At 36.7% G+C, this 16,767-nt stretch overlaps 3 protein-coding genes across 8 annotated transcripts; all 3 read right to left on the bottom strand.

Moving 5' to 3' along the window:
• Positions 1-2,695: 2,695 nt before the first annotated feature.
• Positions 2,696-5,195, bottom strand: LOC112156978 (forkhead box protein D1-like). Its single transcript, XM_024289354.2, has one exon. It carries the CDS (start codon positions 4,941-4,943, stop codon positions 4,035-4,037), a length of 909 nt encoding a protein of 302 aa, XP_024145122.1. The 5' UTR covers positions 4,944-5,195; the 3' UTR covers positions 2,696-4,034.
• Positions 5,196-6,052: 857 nt separating this feature from the next.
• Positions 6,053-11,762, bottom strand: zglp1 (zinc finger GATA like protein 1). Of its 6 annotated transcripts, none has more exons than XM_024290232.2 (5): positions 11,568-11,762; positions 9,062-10,308; positions 8,875-8,987; positions 8,241-8,334; positions 6,053-6,385 (listed from the first exon to the last, which is right to left on the bottom strand). In XM_024290232.2, exons 2-5 carry the CDS (start codon positions 10,273-10,275, stop codon positions 6,253-6,255), a joined length of 1,554 nt encoding a protein of 517 aa, XP_024146000.1. In that variant the 5' UTR covers positions 10,276-10,308; positions 11,568-11,762; the 3' UTR covers positions 6,053-6,252. The 6 variants fall into 6 exon arrangements, with proteins under 6 accessions (XP_024146000.1, XP_024145998.1, XP_024146002.1 ...); XM_024290230.2 differs by having other exon boundaries at positions 9,062-10,288; XM_024290234.2 differs by having other exon boundaries at positions 9,062-10,176.
• A 135-nt stretch (positions 11,763-11,897) lies between these two features.
• On the bottom strand, positions 11,898-15,267 carry fdx2 (ferredoxin 2). The gene is made up of 5 exons (XM_024290237.2): positions 15,038-15,267; positions 14,060-14,108; positions 13,063-13,169; positions 12,906-12,993; positions 11,898-12,827 (listed from the first exon to the last, which is right to left on the bottom strand). The coding sequence occupies exons 1-5, from the start codon at positions 15,222-15,224 to the stop codon at positions 12,671-12,673; spliced, it is 588 nt and encodes a 195-aa protein (XP_024146005.1). The 5' UTR covers positions 15,225-15,267; the 3' UTR covers positions 11,898-12,670.
• Between the last annotated feature and the right edge of the window lie 1,500 nt (positions 15,268-16,767).

Raw genomic sequence — 16,767 nt, 5'->3', positions numbered from 1 at the left:
TAAATATAGTCTTATCCGTAGCTGCTTCTCCATTACACATATGCACAAAACTTTATCAAAATTCTACAAATGTAAAAAAACACAATTTTACAATTACACTGTCTCCATTAAATCATAATTATGTGAATAAACACAAACTCTCCCGATGAGTCATTAAAACCATGGTGACCACGGCTCTAGCGCTCATCATCATCTATCAAAGGAGACGTCTGCGTCTTATTCAGGCCTCCTAGCTAAGCGTGGTATCTGGTTGTTGGTCATGTGACTCATTTAATTAAAAAAAAGTGGGGTTTTTTTGCTAAATATGCAGTTTTGCTAAATATATAAATTTCTATACGCTTCAAAAGCAGCCTCCTTCAAGTGCAAAAACTTTTTTTTTGATAAATGTGAGTTTGTTTCGAAATATTCGTGTTTCCATTAGGCTAACTTATTATTGCAAATCCGATTTGCACAATTTTATAGTCAATGGAAACACAGCTAGTGAGTGTCTGACAAACAGAGTCTACTGTTTAAAGGTTTAACCTCAGCTGAAAACACCAATTTACCTCAGATTTTTAAGCTTCTCACTTTTGGTCCCACTCTGATCATCTTTTGATTGATTTTAAAGCGTTCTCAATTATCTTTTATCCATAATTATTTTAGCTACAATTGTGTCGCTTTTGAGACATAGTTTCTAGAGAGTGGCAGCAGTTCATCATAAAATTCACCTTTGAGTTTTGGGCAGGACCATTGGGCCCAATGAGGCAAATTTTCTTTGTGATTTTGGGCTATGTAAATACAATTGAATTGAATTGAAATGGTGCAGAGCAACACCGCCCCCTTTACCCTCCCCGTTGCCGAGTGTATTTTCTACATCACAGTTAGATTCTTTTTCAAATTACTTTTTTTTCGTCTGCTCCTGATTCACAACCCATTCAATAAAAAAATACTCAGAAATATAATTTTAAGCTTATTTTTCTTACCATATGTCTTCCATCATTTAAAAAAATGCAACAAGAGCATAATAAAAACACCCGTATCACCATTTTTATCAAAGTGGGTCTTAAAGTCCAAGCAGTTACCTAAGAGATAAAATTCCAAATAAGCATCAAGCAGTGACAGGTAATTTCCATAGTTTCATCAGGGGAAAGAAAATATTTAATCAAATTTCTGTGGCTTTTAAGATCACAAGATAGTTTGTGGACGAAAACAAGACAGATTTAAAAAATTCTGAGATTTTTGTCCTCATGCTGAAGATTTTACACCACAATTCTCTAAAAGATCAGTAAGAATTTCTAGCCCAAAAAATACTGTATATCTTTTGAAAAAAATAGAATTAAAAAAATATGATGCTTCCATAAGATTTTAAAGTGTCACTTCAAGGTCTTCGATGAGCCGATCATCAGTATGTTAGCGGACTTTCATTAAAACACAAGTTTGTTCAGCTTTCTGCTCTGAAATTTCAGGTATTTATTAACACAAAAGTGTCAAAGAAAGACATGAGCAATGATCCTAATGAAGCAATTGTTGCAACACTTCATTAAACAATGAGAACAACGCTTTAAAAGATTAAGATCTCAGCAAGTTTGCTCCAAAGCCAAATCGTAAAACACTTCAAAAACAATAAAAAGAGAAGAAGGTAGAACTGGAGAGTTGGATCTCAATGAGCAGAAAGTTTATGAAGTAAAACACTTAAAAACCTTTCATATAATGGTTCGTTTAAAGGAGCAGTCATGCAAATGGCTCTATTGTCATAGAAGACAATGGAGCATGGCAGAGGTTTGCAGACCTGCATCTGGACAAGCCGCAGAGCCTCTGGAACACCGTCATGTGGACAGATTAGCTTAAAACGGGATTCGTTTTCCACATTTTCTCTCACCAACTGACAAGCATGATTGGTTATGATGTGGGCTTGTTTGGCAGTTCTTGGAACCAGAAATGTAGCGGAATATTTTAGCAGCAAATGTGAGACAGTCTGTCCAACAGCTACAGCTTGGTCATGCAAGACTCCGATCCAAGGCACAGCAGCAAATTTCAAGCAGATCGAAAAAGGAAAATGAGAATTTCTGAGTTTTCTTACAGAAGTTCATGGATATATATATATATATCTCAATTTCTACCAGTCAGAATTTGACTAATCTGGAACATTGTCTTGTTAAATGATCAAAGCAGTTGTTGCTCTGTTTGGAGGAATTCATTTTCACATGTCTAAGACTTAAAAATTAGAGATTTTGCTCAAATAAACATTTTTTTAAGGTGCACATTACAAAACAGTTCAAGATACTTCATGTACAGATTTAGATTTTTTTTCTTTCTCTAGGAAGCAAACTTCTCATTAAAAGTACTTAAAAATATGTACATAAAGCTCAAAAACATGATCTAAAGGAGATGTTAATCTTTTAGGGGTGTTTTTTTTACCTTCTGCAACATTTTTAATAATACAAACATGTTAAATTGCTCCCTTCCATGTAGAGAATATATTCAAAGCTTGTTATGAATTTGTTTTCCAGACTTTTATTGCGTCCTCCCACGAGGCCCCCCATGATGCATCACATCTCCTTTGAATCAATATCCGTCTCTTTTCTTCATAAAAGAGGCAAAACACCAAGAAATAGGATCTGACCGAATCGTGAAAAAGTTTGAACCTACGATGATACACTCAGATGACCATGTGTGTTTGATTCATGCTGGCAGGCTGCAGAGCAAATGCAAGGCGTTTTTTTTTTTTTTTTTCAATCAGGCACTTATTCAAACAGAATAACAAGGATTTGAAGTGTTAAAACACTTTAGTCAAACATCTGTTTTAAATATAACTATTTAACACCCAAAAAATGTTTTTAAAGCATTTCAAAAAAGATTTTTTATGAATTCAAGACCACAATGACCCCTGGGTAATCTTAACATTCTACTTCTGTTGTCCTACAGGTCAAAAATGACCCTACCAAGCTTCAAAACAAAGTAAATACAATTAATTTTAAGTCTAAAATTAATCTATTGTGCATCATGAAACAACAATTATGAATTTAACTCAATTTATTTCATGTTTTAATTATATTTTTGCTACACAATACAAAGGAGGTGTGAGTATGTAGGTGTGTGAGTTAAAGAGAGTTTAGGTGGCTGATAAACTTTTAACGCTTTTATAACTCACGGGTCAAAAATGACCCAATAACCTACCAAAGCCCCAAAATAAAGCAACTTCAGTTAATTTTAGATCTTAAATCTATTGTACATCATGAAACAACCTGTTCTCCTTTCTCATGCACGGGTCAAAAATGACCCACACTAGCCCAAAATAAAGCAACTTCCATTCATTTTTAACAAAAATAAAAAATAAAATCTCTTGTTCATCATGAAACAAACTGTCCCTTGTGTTGAAACGCTTTTATCCCTCGTGGGTCAAAAATGACCCGACCTACCAAAGCCCCAAAATAAAACAACTTGAATTAATTTTAGTTTTAAAAATTTATTGTGCATCATGAAGCATTTGAAATTAAATTAATTCATTAAAAATATTTATTACATTTTTTGTGGCCCTTTAACTGGTATTCAGAGGTTTTTATCTTTCACGGGTCAAAAATGACCCATAAAAAGGTCTTTGTACCAGATATAAAATAAAAGTAATAATAAAAAAAAACAGAAAACAAAGCATCACAAATCAAGTTGGAAAATGTTAAATTTTCTAGGGTCACTTTTACCCATGACAACAAAAGGTTGATGTTGCACATTTTAAATAGATTTTAAATACTCTATAGTTTCTCCTTCTTTGTGCGTATTTTTTTTTCCAATTTTAATCTCTCTTTTTAATTTGAATTCAATGTTTGCACATTTATTTATTTTTTTTTTCAATTGCAAGAAAGTTTAAAATCTGACAAGAAATAAATGACATCATTTTAAACCTAAATTCTAATTTCATTCACACTAAGTTATTAAACAAAATTTAAAGTGAAAATATAATTATAAAAACATGAAACTTTTAAAGCTGAATATGAATCGTCTTAAAACGTTTATTTTTGCTCAAAGTTCTCTCTTCTTCAGCATAAAAAACGTATTTCTTAGATTAGATTGGATGAAATGTTCGTAATCCCAGCGGGTAGAAGAGGCAGGTATGACAGGGGGGTGCTGGGCATCATGCTGGGCAGCGCGGCGGAGGGCAGGAACGGGGAGTTTGGCGCAAACTGCGGCACGGTGACGCAGCGCAACGAGTCCAGATGTTCAAACATGAGCAGCGACGGAGAACTCCCGGACAGAAGGGAGGAGAGCGCGGGGATGATGCTGCTGGGGCCGACCTGGGATCCCGCATCCCGCCTGGAGTCTGGCCTGTGGAGACAGGACGCAAAAGTGTGCGCTCCCAGAGGGGAGGCTGGCGCCAGCCTGCGCTCCTGCGCCCACTGCTCCTCCAGCGCCCCCAAACTGAACTGGTGCCTCTTGAAGCGCTTCCTCCTGCGGAGAAAGCTCCCATTTTCGAACATGTCCGCCGACATGGGATCCAGGGTCCAGTAATTCCCCTTGCCAGGATTCCCGGGCTCCCGGGGCATTTTGATGAAGCAGTCGTTTAAGGACAGGTTGTGGCGGATGGAGTTCTGCCACGCGGGAAACCTCTCCCGGTAATACGCAAAGCGCTGGCTGATGAACTCACAGATCTCACCGAGTGTGAGCTTCTTCTTCGGGCTCTGGAGGATCGCCATGGTGATCAGAGCGATGTAGGAGTACGGAGGCTTGGAGGCGCCTCTCCTGCCCGGAGCGTCCTGCGCCCGGACTCCTGCTGAGGGCGCGCGCCGCTCCGCGTCCGCGCGAGCCGCTTCTTCCCTGTCATCTCCCCGGCGGTCCGTCGCAGCTTCCGCGTCCACGTCGGTCTCATCCATGGGTCTGCGGTCCAGGGTCATGATCCCGGGAGCAGCAGGCGATCCGAGCGCCTGTCTGAATGACTGACTGACCCCCGCCCCCCCGTATTCCTCCTTCATTCACAAAAATCTGTTGAAGTTTTTAAGCCTCCCACTCCAGACGTCCTCCTCTTCCTCCTCTCTGATGCGCACTGCATCTTCATCGAGAGGAAAAACAACCTTCAGAGTTCAGAAATGATCATCAGAAAAACAGCTGAGCCTTAAATGCGTGTTTTATACTAAAATAAGCTACAAATCTGGCTCAAATCAAGTTTAAATTTTGATCAAAGTAACTTAAAGAAAAATAAACACAAACACCTAAAATATAATATTTTACTATTTTAATAGCTTTTATAGGAAGTCAATGGCAAAATATAACAAAAAATAAGTCTTTTGTTTTGAAAGGGTGATGAAAAATGCAATTAAGTCTTGAATTCCTACCTCATGTCTTTTTGTTAAGAAAAAAACAAAAAACGGCACCAAAACTGCTGTTTTTATGTACTGCATGTGTGAATGAGCACAGCAGGCGAGTTTGGAAGGTTGTTTAATGCAAATTCTGGACAAGCAGGTACATCTCATAAACCTAATTTCTTTTCTCTTTTTTTACGTCTTTGGCGCTCCTGCCAGCATTCCTCCTCGCTCCATGGTTTGGCACACGGTGAAAGAGGTCACTCTTAAGAAGACGTAATCCATTTCCAAATAATAGGTGCACTGTATCAATCTGCGGAGGGCCACCCACTTGGCCTGCGGTGCGAGGCGTGCCAAGGAAACTGTGGGAAGTCTTAAAAACAGAACCCCCCCTCATCTCATTTAATGTGACATGTGCACTCCTATGAAGCTATTATTTTTGAAGTAATTGTTCGCGGATTTATGGCAGCAGTTGGTTTTATTAAAGATGCTGAACACAAACATGTGAATAGTTTTGTTTTATTCAGTTTTGCCAACCACAACTCACTTACATTTTTACAATTTTTCTTGTGTTTTCAAGAAGTGCACCCATTTAACTTAAATTATTTAAATATAAAAAAATAATACAACTTAAACATTAAGTTAGAAACACACTTGGTTTACAATTTAAGTGTACAATTATCTACTGAACTCAGCACAGAGTTGCTGTCGGTTTTAGAGATTGCTGACATTACAAGCTCTTACTTTGACAGTCAAACATTGATCACTTCCTTTCAGAAAAACCTAAAGCTCTTGTGATGTCAAAGCTTTTGTCCCAACTATTTCTAATACAAATTTGACATCAAGAGGAAACATTTACACACTTTATGAAGACAAAGACAACAATAGAGCTTCAAGCAAAAACAATATTATTTAGAAACACCATTTTAACAAGTGAATTTCAGACAAACACAAATAAACAACCATGTATTTTTTAGAATCTCTAGATCGTGTGTTTCCGCTGAGCTTTGGTCAGCCTCACAAAGTTTCCACACTTGAGGCAGCGGGAGTTGGAGTTGCCCTCTTTTCGAGGGATGTGCCAGCAGTTCAGACAGCGCACTCTGTACTTCTTATACCTTTGAAAAGATTGCAAAAAAAAAAAAAAGAAAAAAAGTTCAGTCATTGATCATGATTTCACTCAGGAAACGCTTCAAAACATCAACAAGAAAACTTGAAGGCAACATAAAATGTTCATACACTAAGAAAGAGAAACATTTAAGGTGTTTGAATGAACAAAAGTTAAACATTATGCAAGTTTAAAATGTAAATACTCTAAATTACTAATCAATTTCCCCATCATGGACTCAATACTTTTACTTAAAATTCAGAAATATCCTAAAATCATCTCAAGCAGTTCTGCTTGTGAATCAATCTACTTGCAATTTTTAAATATTCCAGTTAAACTAAAGATTTTCTGATGCTAGATTATAATCCGAAGTGATAAAAAAAATAGATAAACCAATCCAAAACTGATCTGCATGATTTTCTAAATTAAATTCAAGTTAAAGCAAATTCTCTTGTGTTTTTTTTTTTTTATAAACATGCATATTTAGAAGCAACAAAGCTAATAAAAGTTATTATTTTAAGAACTTTTGGGGTTTATAAATCAGAGATGTAGTGATCCCGAACAGATTTTAAAGGCTTAGTGAAGTGATTTTTACAGCTTTTCCAAAAGTCAGAAATGAACAAATACAAAAATGAAGCAGCACACTTTGTTTATTGGTAAATTAAATTTCTTAAACTAAATCTCTTTAAGTTTTTATTCCAAATTGTATATAAACTTTTACAGTCAAACTATGCACAATTTGGATTTAACTTTATTTGGATTTGTATAAACAACAGTCAGGAAAATATCAACAATCATTGATTTTTATGTTTAGTTTATCCATAAATCAAATAATGCAGATTAATATGAATGAGAACAATCTAAAAAGATGGAGTAAACAAAAACTCTAACAACAGTGTTCTGAAACTATTGTTTAATGTGCAAACACATAATAAAAAAGTAATTTCTCAATCAATAATTTTTATTTATTTTTTTGTCTGTCAATGCCTTTATAAACATAAGTAATTTTTATAACATTTTAGAAAATTCAACCAAAGGCTGCAAACTTTTTAATAAGCAATAACTAATAAATATACAACGTACAGTTATAAACTTTATAAAGTAAATCTCAAAATACAGTTGAATGAAAAACTACATGATTTCTTTGGGATTACTTGTATGTCTGCATGATTTTTTTAAAAATAAAATATGTTCTGATCTTCATCCAAATCACATCACATGATGCTTAAACTAATGCAACACAAAAAATGTAAGTTTTTGTGTTTTTGTTGGACAAAATGTGTAAAAATTAAAAGTGGAAAAATATTTAATCCCTTGGCTATAATAACTGGTTGACCTTCTTTAGCAGAAATAACTTCAACCAATTTGTATTCATTTAAGCAGACGGTGTTTATCATATAATTTGACTTAGATGAAGATCAGAACATATTTTATGACAAATTCATGCAGAAATCTAAGTAACCCCACATACTTTTTCTTACATTTGTATTGGAACCAGAACAAAAAGACACAGATGTGCAATTTTTTAAAAAGCAAGTACACTCACAATTTAAAATCTTTATAAAACTCCTTTGGCCATTTGAGAAACCATTATATTTCATCTTTAGAGCAATTGTGTTTGTAATTCACAATGTTTTCGAGGTCACTGGTGTTCACATTTTAGGATGGATTATGAAAAAGAAAAAATTACTAGTATTTTTACTTTTTCTACAGAGAAAGTATAACAGTGCTTCTTTTTGGTGACATGTAATGGATTAAATTATCTGTTATAAACTAGAAAATTCCATCCAGATTTAATGTCAGGGCACATTCGAATAAGTCAAAGCGGTTTAAAGAGTCAGCACCCTCCGATTCATTAGAAGTACCTGATTCCACAAGCATTGCAGAGCGGAGTCCCATCCTCTGCATCTCTCCACATGGGGGTCTTCCTGGTGCAGCACGATGCACAGACTTTACCCTCTTAAAAATATAAAAAGTAAGACTTGCAATGAAACCAGCCAATTCCTAAAGAAAGTATTTGAATTAAAACGATATGTGGTTAAAAATGATCAAACACTAGGATGTTTGGAGGAAATATTGTAGAAGTGATGGATTCTCATCCATCTTTTTTACCATATTAACATCTAAAGTTCATAGAATGTTTTTAATCTTTTCAAAGAATCAACATATGATAATTTGTCAGTATGCAGATCAACCATAATAGAAGCTGTATTAAACATCAGTCTGATGGGTGTCCATAGGGATGCTAAGCAACCATGCTGGGATTTTCAATTAACGTTGTCACATTTTCACTAAGAAAACTCAAATTAAAAGAGAAACTTTAAGTTTTATTTGTATATCTGATAATAATTGTGTTTTACATTTTTTCTAACTGATGATTCAGAATCATGGCAAGACCTCAATGTTGCTTCTTCTTACTTTTTTCTAAATATTTTCCCTCTTGTATCGACTTCAGAATGGGACCAGCTTCCTCAGATTGACAGCACAGGAGTTACTCACTAGAAATGTCGGCAGTAAGGTCATTCTCCTCATCTGAGCTGCTAGTTTTTAACGACTTCTGCGACATCCGTGACCTTGGTTTTGGTTTTTTCACACTCCTGCGGAGCTCCTTGCTGTGAGGAGGAAAAACGCAGCAGAAATTAATGAGTGACTGTTCTGTGGAGGATCCGTGTGGAGAAGCACTTACCTGTACTTGGAGGTTATGAGGAGGCGGCACTGCTCCCTCGTGTCGTCCAGCTCCGTGTCCATCCTGAACATCACTCCCTGGAAGTTTGGGTCTTGCAGATCAGCGCTGCGGGAGGGATGGAGCTGTTTTCTTCTGGTTTTGGTTCTCCACGGATTAGAAGGCAGGCCGATTTCCTCCCTTTGCCCTTTGAAAACTTCTGACGTTGGAGGTGATGCATCACAGCTGAGGGACTTGAAGTGGGCAGATCTGTGTGTTTCTCCAGTGTTAGAATCTGATTCATGTGCAGAGACGGTGTGGTCTTGCTTTGAAGGGCTGTCAAAACTCACTGACAGTTGTGAGGAGGGCAGGATGGGGTTAGGAGGAGGGAGATGAGTGATAACAGAGGACAATCTAATGTTTGCATTCTGATCTAAAGTTATTGCCTTTTCACCTGGATTAAAGATCAGCTGATCATCAAGAGATCTATTGGTAGTGTCAGCATTGCCAGGGTGCTGTAAATCTAAAATCCTTCTTACACCTACAGAAGATCCGTGGCTTCGTTCTAGCTCTCCATTTACACTGAACTTGACTTCTTCTCTACACCGAGGCTGAAAATAAATCACTGAATCATCTTCCTTCAACTTCACCCCAGCAGCATCCGCTTTTTCTGCCTTCTGCAGCTGCACGTCTGAGCGGTCCTGCTCAGGGTGTGCAGAGACTGCCCTCTCCTGTTTCTCTGAGAGAACAGGAGATGGTGCGTACTGGCACTGACCGGCTGCCAATGAGGCTGCAGAGTTACTGCAGCTGGCAGAACCAGAGACGGAAACCTCCACGCCTCCCTGAAGGAGTCTTTCACAGTGCAGGTTGATCAGGCTCAACGCTTTCAGAGGACTACTGCATCCACGGCGGGTCTCTTCTAGATCGCTTCTGGGACTTTCTTCCCTCATGTTTTTCAGGTTGTGATACGGCGTTACATCAGACATGCTGAGCTGGCAGGAGCTAACAGACACTTGGATGGAGCGTCCATCTTCTGTCTTTTTAATAAATACGGGATTCTTCTTCGATGTCTCCTTGAGTCGTTCAGGTGGCGGATTTGAGTCCAACAAAGTGCTGTGGGCGTGCAGCTTGGATACTTCCTGGAAAAGGTAGAAGAGTGCAGAAGGGGAGTCATTGTGTTCTACTTTGCTCTTGCTTTCCTGGATGCAGACAGCTTCTGCCTGTGGTCTGGAGCTCATGCTGCAAATGTTTCTGCAACAGTAAAACAGACACTGCTGTCAGGTCAGTTAGGCCGTCTCCAAATGATTACAAGGACAATATTTAGGCATCAAAAATTTAGCTTTCCTCTCTTCATAGAAGCAGGATTGAACTTTTTTTAGCCACTGTTGTCAAACCAAATGTTATTAACTTTAAAAATGTCTGAAAAAAGATAGGGGTGAAATAATCAATTAATTTCTATTTCTACAATCAAATGAGTTCAATGCATCTGAGGCAAGTGGTTAATTGAATCAAAGTGATGGTACCATTTAAAATGGTTTCAAAATGAAATAAAATACCACTTGGATTGAAACATGGTAGGTTTATTTTACCATAATGTAAAAACGACCACGTAGCGTAACTTTATGAAACTTAAATTTGAATAGATTTGACATTAATTCGTGCTTACTTCATAACATTTTTCATTTACACTTTATTATCTTCCAAGGAATATGAGGAACCTGGAAAACTTCACATGCACTGTTAAGTACCAGGTATTTAAACACCAGTTGAAGTTGTGGATAAAGATCGATTTTAGGTCAGTAAATCGGTTTGTTCAAAAAATATATATAATATGAAGTGAAATATTGTTTAAAATAAATTACACTAGATACATTTTTTAAACAATCACACAGTAGTTGTATGCAACCTTACAAATTGTTGAATATCCCAACTTGCTAAATTGGTTACATTTGAAACTGTAGTAAATTAAATTAATTAATCGTTTTAAGAAGAACTCGGTATAATTAAATAGTTACGTCACTTCAAGAAAAAAAAAACTTTACTCACCGAAAAGAAAACCAATTTTTATTCATAAAAGCGTTCTAGAATCCCAATGTTGTCATGTTCTGCGTTCTAGAATGTCGACGGTGTCATTTTCGCGGTTGTCGGTAAGTGGTCGCGAGCGCTTTCTGATCAAAGACACCGCGGTGGATGAAATATGTTTGAACTAAATAGGGACTTGTGGCCGATAAATGACATTTTCTGTTTAAATGACACCGCCAGAAAAATATTATTAAACTTTCATTAAAGATGTAAATCATAACATTTAAAATAAATCAAACTTATTTTTTTAAAGATTTAAATAATTTTAATATGAGAGAAAAAAAGATCCCAGCTGTTATTTTGAAGGCTGAACTTAGCCCAACAACTCAACTTTACGCTTAGCCATGACATAGCCTGATCTAAATGGGGAGATGGACTGATCCATTTTTTTTTTCAACTTTACATAAATTCGATTGAACTCTTCCTTCATAACGTTAAGCATGCTTACCCCTTATATTAACGTCAAGATATTCCGCGTGCTCGATCCTCACCTTGGGTCTTTTAATCGTTAGTTGATCCGCTTGAAATATACAAAGTTGATTTGCGAGGAAGTCAAACTATCGCGCGATTTGCTATGAATGGATGGAGTTTTGGGAACAGGAACACGTGCACAGGTGTCTCTCATCTGCAGGATTACGCCTATCTTTGTATAAAATGGTGAGATTTTACGTTTATTCCGAGCTGGAGCTTCGATGAGGTCGACCTGTGTGCAGGTTGGGCCCACATCTCCTCACTTACAAAAAAAAATAAAAATAATAATTTCGAGTCAGACCCCTTGTGTTTAGAACTCATTTATTTCAGCATAATTTTATTGCACAACTTGAAATGTTTGCAATTAAGACACACTTAGATTTTTTTTGCACAAGAAAATAAACCCACGTCCATACAGTATGCTGAAGAGTAAACTGGTAAAGCTTCCTGCTTTGGATCCAAACACCTGAATCCTGTTTACTAATCAAGTCTCATCCCCATCAGCGACAAGGAAAAATGCTCCAGCATTAACATTATTTTGAAATGTTACGTTTCTACTTCATAATTTCTGTAATTGTCTTGTAAATAGTCCACTTTATTACATGAATTATGTTTCTCTTTATGGCTCTTTTGTCAAACTGTGACTTGAGGCTACTTTGATAAAACACTGCTTTTAAATGAACAAACACGGAGAATGCTATGACATGTGTACTGGTCAACATATTTGTGCGTATATAAGCTGTAAAAAGGAATGCTCCATCCAGTAGTGTGGAGACTGAACCTGCTTGGCAGTGTGCGTGGTTTCAACAGTGAGCAGTCTGTGAGAATGTCTTTAAGATGGCCTGAGATACAAACAGATGCATTATCAGTTCAACCCTCACTTCTTTTTTTTGCATATAACCATTTGTCACCTCAGAGGATACGTAGTGTCCAACTCTGCCTGATCTCAGCTGCAAGTCTATGCTGACATTAAACTCATCACTTTCTGCCTTTCTCCGTCACTCTCAATCCGGGACGTCCACCTGTCTTTCTCACAACAACTCCTGCATTTTGGACTCCGTTCTTCGTCAACCCCTTGACTCAGTGCGGCTTCGGAACGTGACCGTCAACGTAGAAGTTCCTGGTGATTTTGGGAAGAGTCAACTCAATGCCATCGAGTTCTGGTGTGAGAACGATCTGACACCCCAGGCGTGAGTTCTCCTGAAGCATGGGCGCCATATCGAGCATGTCATCCTCCCTACAAATAAAACATTTCAGTCATTTTTTTGTTTTATTTTAATGCCAATTTTGACTCTGCGTAACACAGTTGACATACGTCTCTTCAGGCTCTGGCAGTTTGTCAAAATGGCCGTCGCTCACGTAAACATGGCACGTCGAACAGGCCAGAGATGCCTCACAAGCTCCTAAACGCAACACCAAAAGTTAGGAAACATTTTGAAGAGTGTGGTTCTGTCAGCTTTATTAACTCCTACCTTCTAGATCAATTCCATGTTTGTGAGCCAAATACAGAACATTATCTCCCACTTTGGCCTTCACTGGAATCCTCCGGCCGGACCGGTCTATGTACACCACGTTGACCCTAATGCACACAAGAGGACATGTAAAAGTAATGAAAAGCTGATTAACATAAATAAATAAATAATTAAATAAATCATATAAAGTAAGTATTTGCGCTGCTTTGGTCAAAATAGCAATCTTAAAAGATGAGTGTATGTTTCAGAGAACAATTTATAGTTATTTGGGATAAACTGTTCCGTGTGTCATTTCATTCGGCTCAGATCCAGTTCCTTTCATGACTCAATAAAATCAAAAAATTGATAAGCTTTGAAGATTTTACTATTGTCTTTTTGTCCTGCTGTCATTATATGTCCCATTTAAATCAAGTTCCCACAGCAGGTACCATCCGAGTCCAGTGAAAATGGTGTTTTTGGCATATTTAACATGCTCTTGTGGCATTTTTCTGATGATGGAGGACATATATAAAGAAAATTAACTTTAAAATTACATTTCTGAGTATTTCTTTATTCAAATTGTTGTGAATCAGGAGCAGATTAAAACAATGCAGTTTAAAAAAAGATAGTTTTTGGTGGGCAGGTCACAAGCTCCCTGCTCCACTCCATCCACTTGTAGGCATCTTTGCCTTTCTTGTCTGAGCTAGAATTTAACTTGAAATTATACGCCTAAATAGTTCAAATATTCATAATTTTCTGATGCGCTAGTAATGCTATGTTGCACGAGAGGAGCTGTAAGCACATAAACAGATGGATGATGGGAAGGGGGCAGGCTTACTCTGTGCCAACAGTTTTACCCACAACTCAGAAGTGAATTTCTAATAAACCACTGCCACTCTGCAGACATTATGTCCTAGGTTTTTGATTTTGGCTAAAAAAAACATTGGGAAAGCTAAAAGAAGATCGGAGGGGATCTTTATTGACAATCCTTAAAAAAAAAAAAAAAAAATACTCTTACACTTCCTCTGTGTCCTCTGCAGTGGAGCTGTCCTCTTCCCCACAAAGACCTTCAAAACACAAGCAAAGACGTCAGAAGACAGATTCATAAACAGTGCGTATGTACACCTCCTTCTGCACACAAACAGGAAGATTCTGCAAAAAAAAAAAAAAATTGCATCTTAAAATTCTTCAGAATATGTATCTATGTATATCCAACTATCTCTAAGTTTATTAACTTTTTTTCTTTTTTAATAAATGGAGGTGTCACTTTTTAAATCAAGAAAGCTATAAGTTAGAGATGGGCTTTCGCATTAGCGAACACTGAATAAAAGCAATTTTCTAAATTAATTTATAGTATTTAGTATATACTTTCTGACTCTATATTTTTCTGCTAATATTTCTATCACAATACACTTTAAATGTAAGTCTTTTGAACAGTTAGTTAACAAAATATGAGCAGTGCAGTAAGAACACTGTGGGTCCACAACTATTCTACTATTAACATTGTAAAAAAAAATCAGGATCAGTGATACAAGTGAATTTGAACATGACATGGTATAAAAATTACCTTTTATTTGTGTACTTAAAAGTACTTTCATGCACTTATTTCAAAGTATTATTCTGTTGTGCACATGCATCAACAATTATTGGACTAAGAAACTGATCTTTGGTTTAAATATATTATAAAGTCTTGTTAAATTTGGTCCAAACTCTGACAGATGATCTCGGTTCACATAACACACCTATGGGAACATTTGACCTCTGACATGAAAGGAGTTTCACAACTTCATAAGGAGATGATGGCAATTACACAACTGACACAAAGAGGGTGTTTTCCGCCACGTTATAGCACTAAGAAAAATAGGATGAAACCATACACAGCTAATATTCTGATTTACTTTATATTTAAGTAAATAAAACATCTCAAATCACAAATAGCCTTAAATGAGTGAGTTTCAGACTGATGCTAACCGTGTTAGCATGCCGCATCACTCACCTATAGTCGTCTGTAAATGTCGATTTATGGTCCGGAAACTGTCAAAAGAGCCCCTCCTCTGCAAACTGGTGCTGCTGTTCACACAGCTCTTTAATCTGTACAACGGGCACGTGCTACAATCTGGAATAACTCGAGACAACCTCAAAGTCAGCCCCATGCTCGTCCGAACTGCAGCGGACGCCGCCATCGCTGTGTTTTGGTCACATGACTGACAATAGCCAATAGGAAAAAAGTGACGAAACAGTGGCATTTCTTCTGTGATTTGCTTTTCTGACAGCAGGGGGCGCTTATGTTTAATATTAAAAACAACTGATCTGAAGGGATTTTTCAAAATAAACCCAAATACTTCCTCTGGGTCACTTTTGCATCTTTTCATATCAATTTAGACCATTTTTTTTAAAAAATATCGATTCATTGAAATATATATTTTTTAAATCTTAAATTTATAGTATTTCTGAAGTTAAAAACATGAAAACTGTACTTTTTCTTTTTCAAAACTTAAATTGAGTGTCAAGAAATAATAATTTGCTCACATTACAACATCAAGTTAGCTTACAATATACAAAAACTGTTCACGCATAATAACATAAAAGCTCACATAATGCACAAACCTATTATAACTTTCTGTCTTTTCTTTAATTGTGTATTTAGTTTGTTTATCCGTCAATATTTTTAGTGGTTTTTAATTAAAAGTTCCAACATTTGTAGATTTCCATAGTCAGTATATACAAAACACTGGTTCTGAACACTTCCCTGTTACTAAAATTATTCATAGTTAAGGTTAATTTAGGTGAAATACAAAATCAAAAGAACAAATGAGATCCAGTAAAAAAAAAAAAATACTTAGTGAGTCAAAGCAACAATTTTCTTTAAGTGTATTTTGAGGATATTTCACCATTACAAACTCTAGATGAGCTAATTCTGTTGATTAAAATTATCATAAAGTTTGCCAAACACTGTGTGCGTTACATAAGAGCTTCATCCAGGTTGCAACTTGTCTAAACCTGTTTTTTGCTTCTGGTTAAGAGCACTTATTTGCACCCACATTTCATCCATCTGTTTTCCTTTCTTAACAACAGGGGTTGATTCAAATGGATTTATCCTGAGCTCATACTGATGGTCATGTGTGTCTTCATAGCAGCTGATAGAATGTCTCCAGGGCTCCATACAGTTAAATAACCTCTTGAACCCCTATTATCCCTTTTTGCTGTAGCAGAGGAAGATTCATTTGATAAAGAAGCTTTTGAACTTAGAAGCTGTGTGACCATGAGGTACATGAATGTAAAGATAAACACACTGATGTTATGGCTAGAGTCGTGGCAAATATTCATTTTTTTTCCACACTACTTTCGGAATATGAGGACAATTTGTTTTAAAAATGAGCTGTTGTCAAACGTGGATTCATTTTGGAGCAAAAGGCTGAGCCAATTTTTTTTTTTTGCTAAGTGGATGTTAATAAATGAACATTGAGTTCATCTTTGGAATACCCCTCTCCATAATTCTTCCTCTCTCAGATCTCAGCTTTGCTCGATGGGAAAGCACACTCTTAAATTTCAGATGCTAACCTCCCATCTGGATCTGGCTGCAGGGGGGGGTCCTCCCATAGTGATGATCATAAAAAAAAAACATGAATGGGTCCCTCTGTCTGCCTTCTTCTTTTATTTGACTGACTGGCTTTTAGATTGTTAATTTTTATATACTCTAAATCCACATAATGAAAGTTTTTGTGT

Source organism: Oryzias melastigma, linkage group LG1 (assembly GCF_002922805.2).
Source record: "Oryzias melastigma strain HK-1 linkage group LG1, ASM292280v2, whole genome shotgun sequence".
In the NCBI taxonomy this organism is placed as follows: Eukaryota; Metazoa; Chordata; class Actinopteri; order Beloniformes; family Adrianichthyidae; genus Oryzias; species Oryzias melastigma.
Note: the sequence above shows the minus strand (reverse complement) of the source record. Positions and strands in the feature narration are given on the sequence as shown.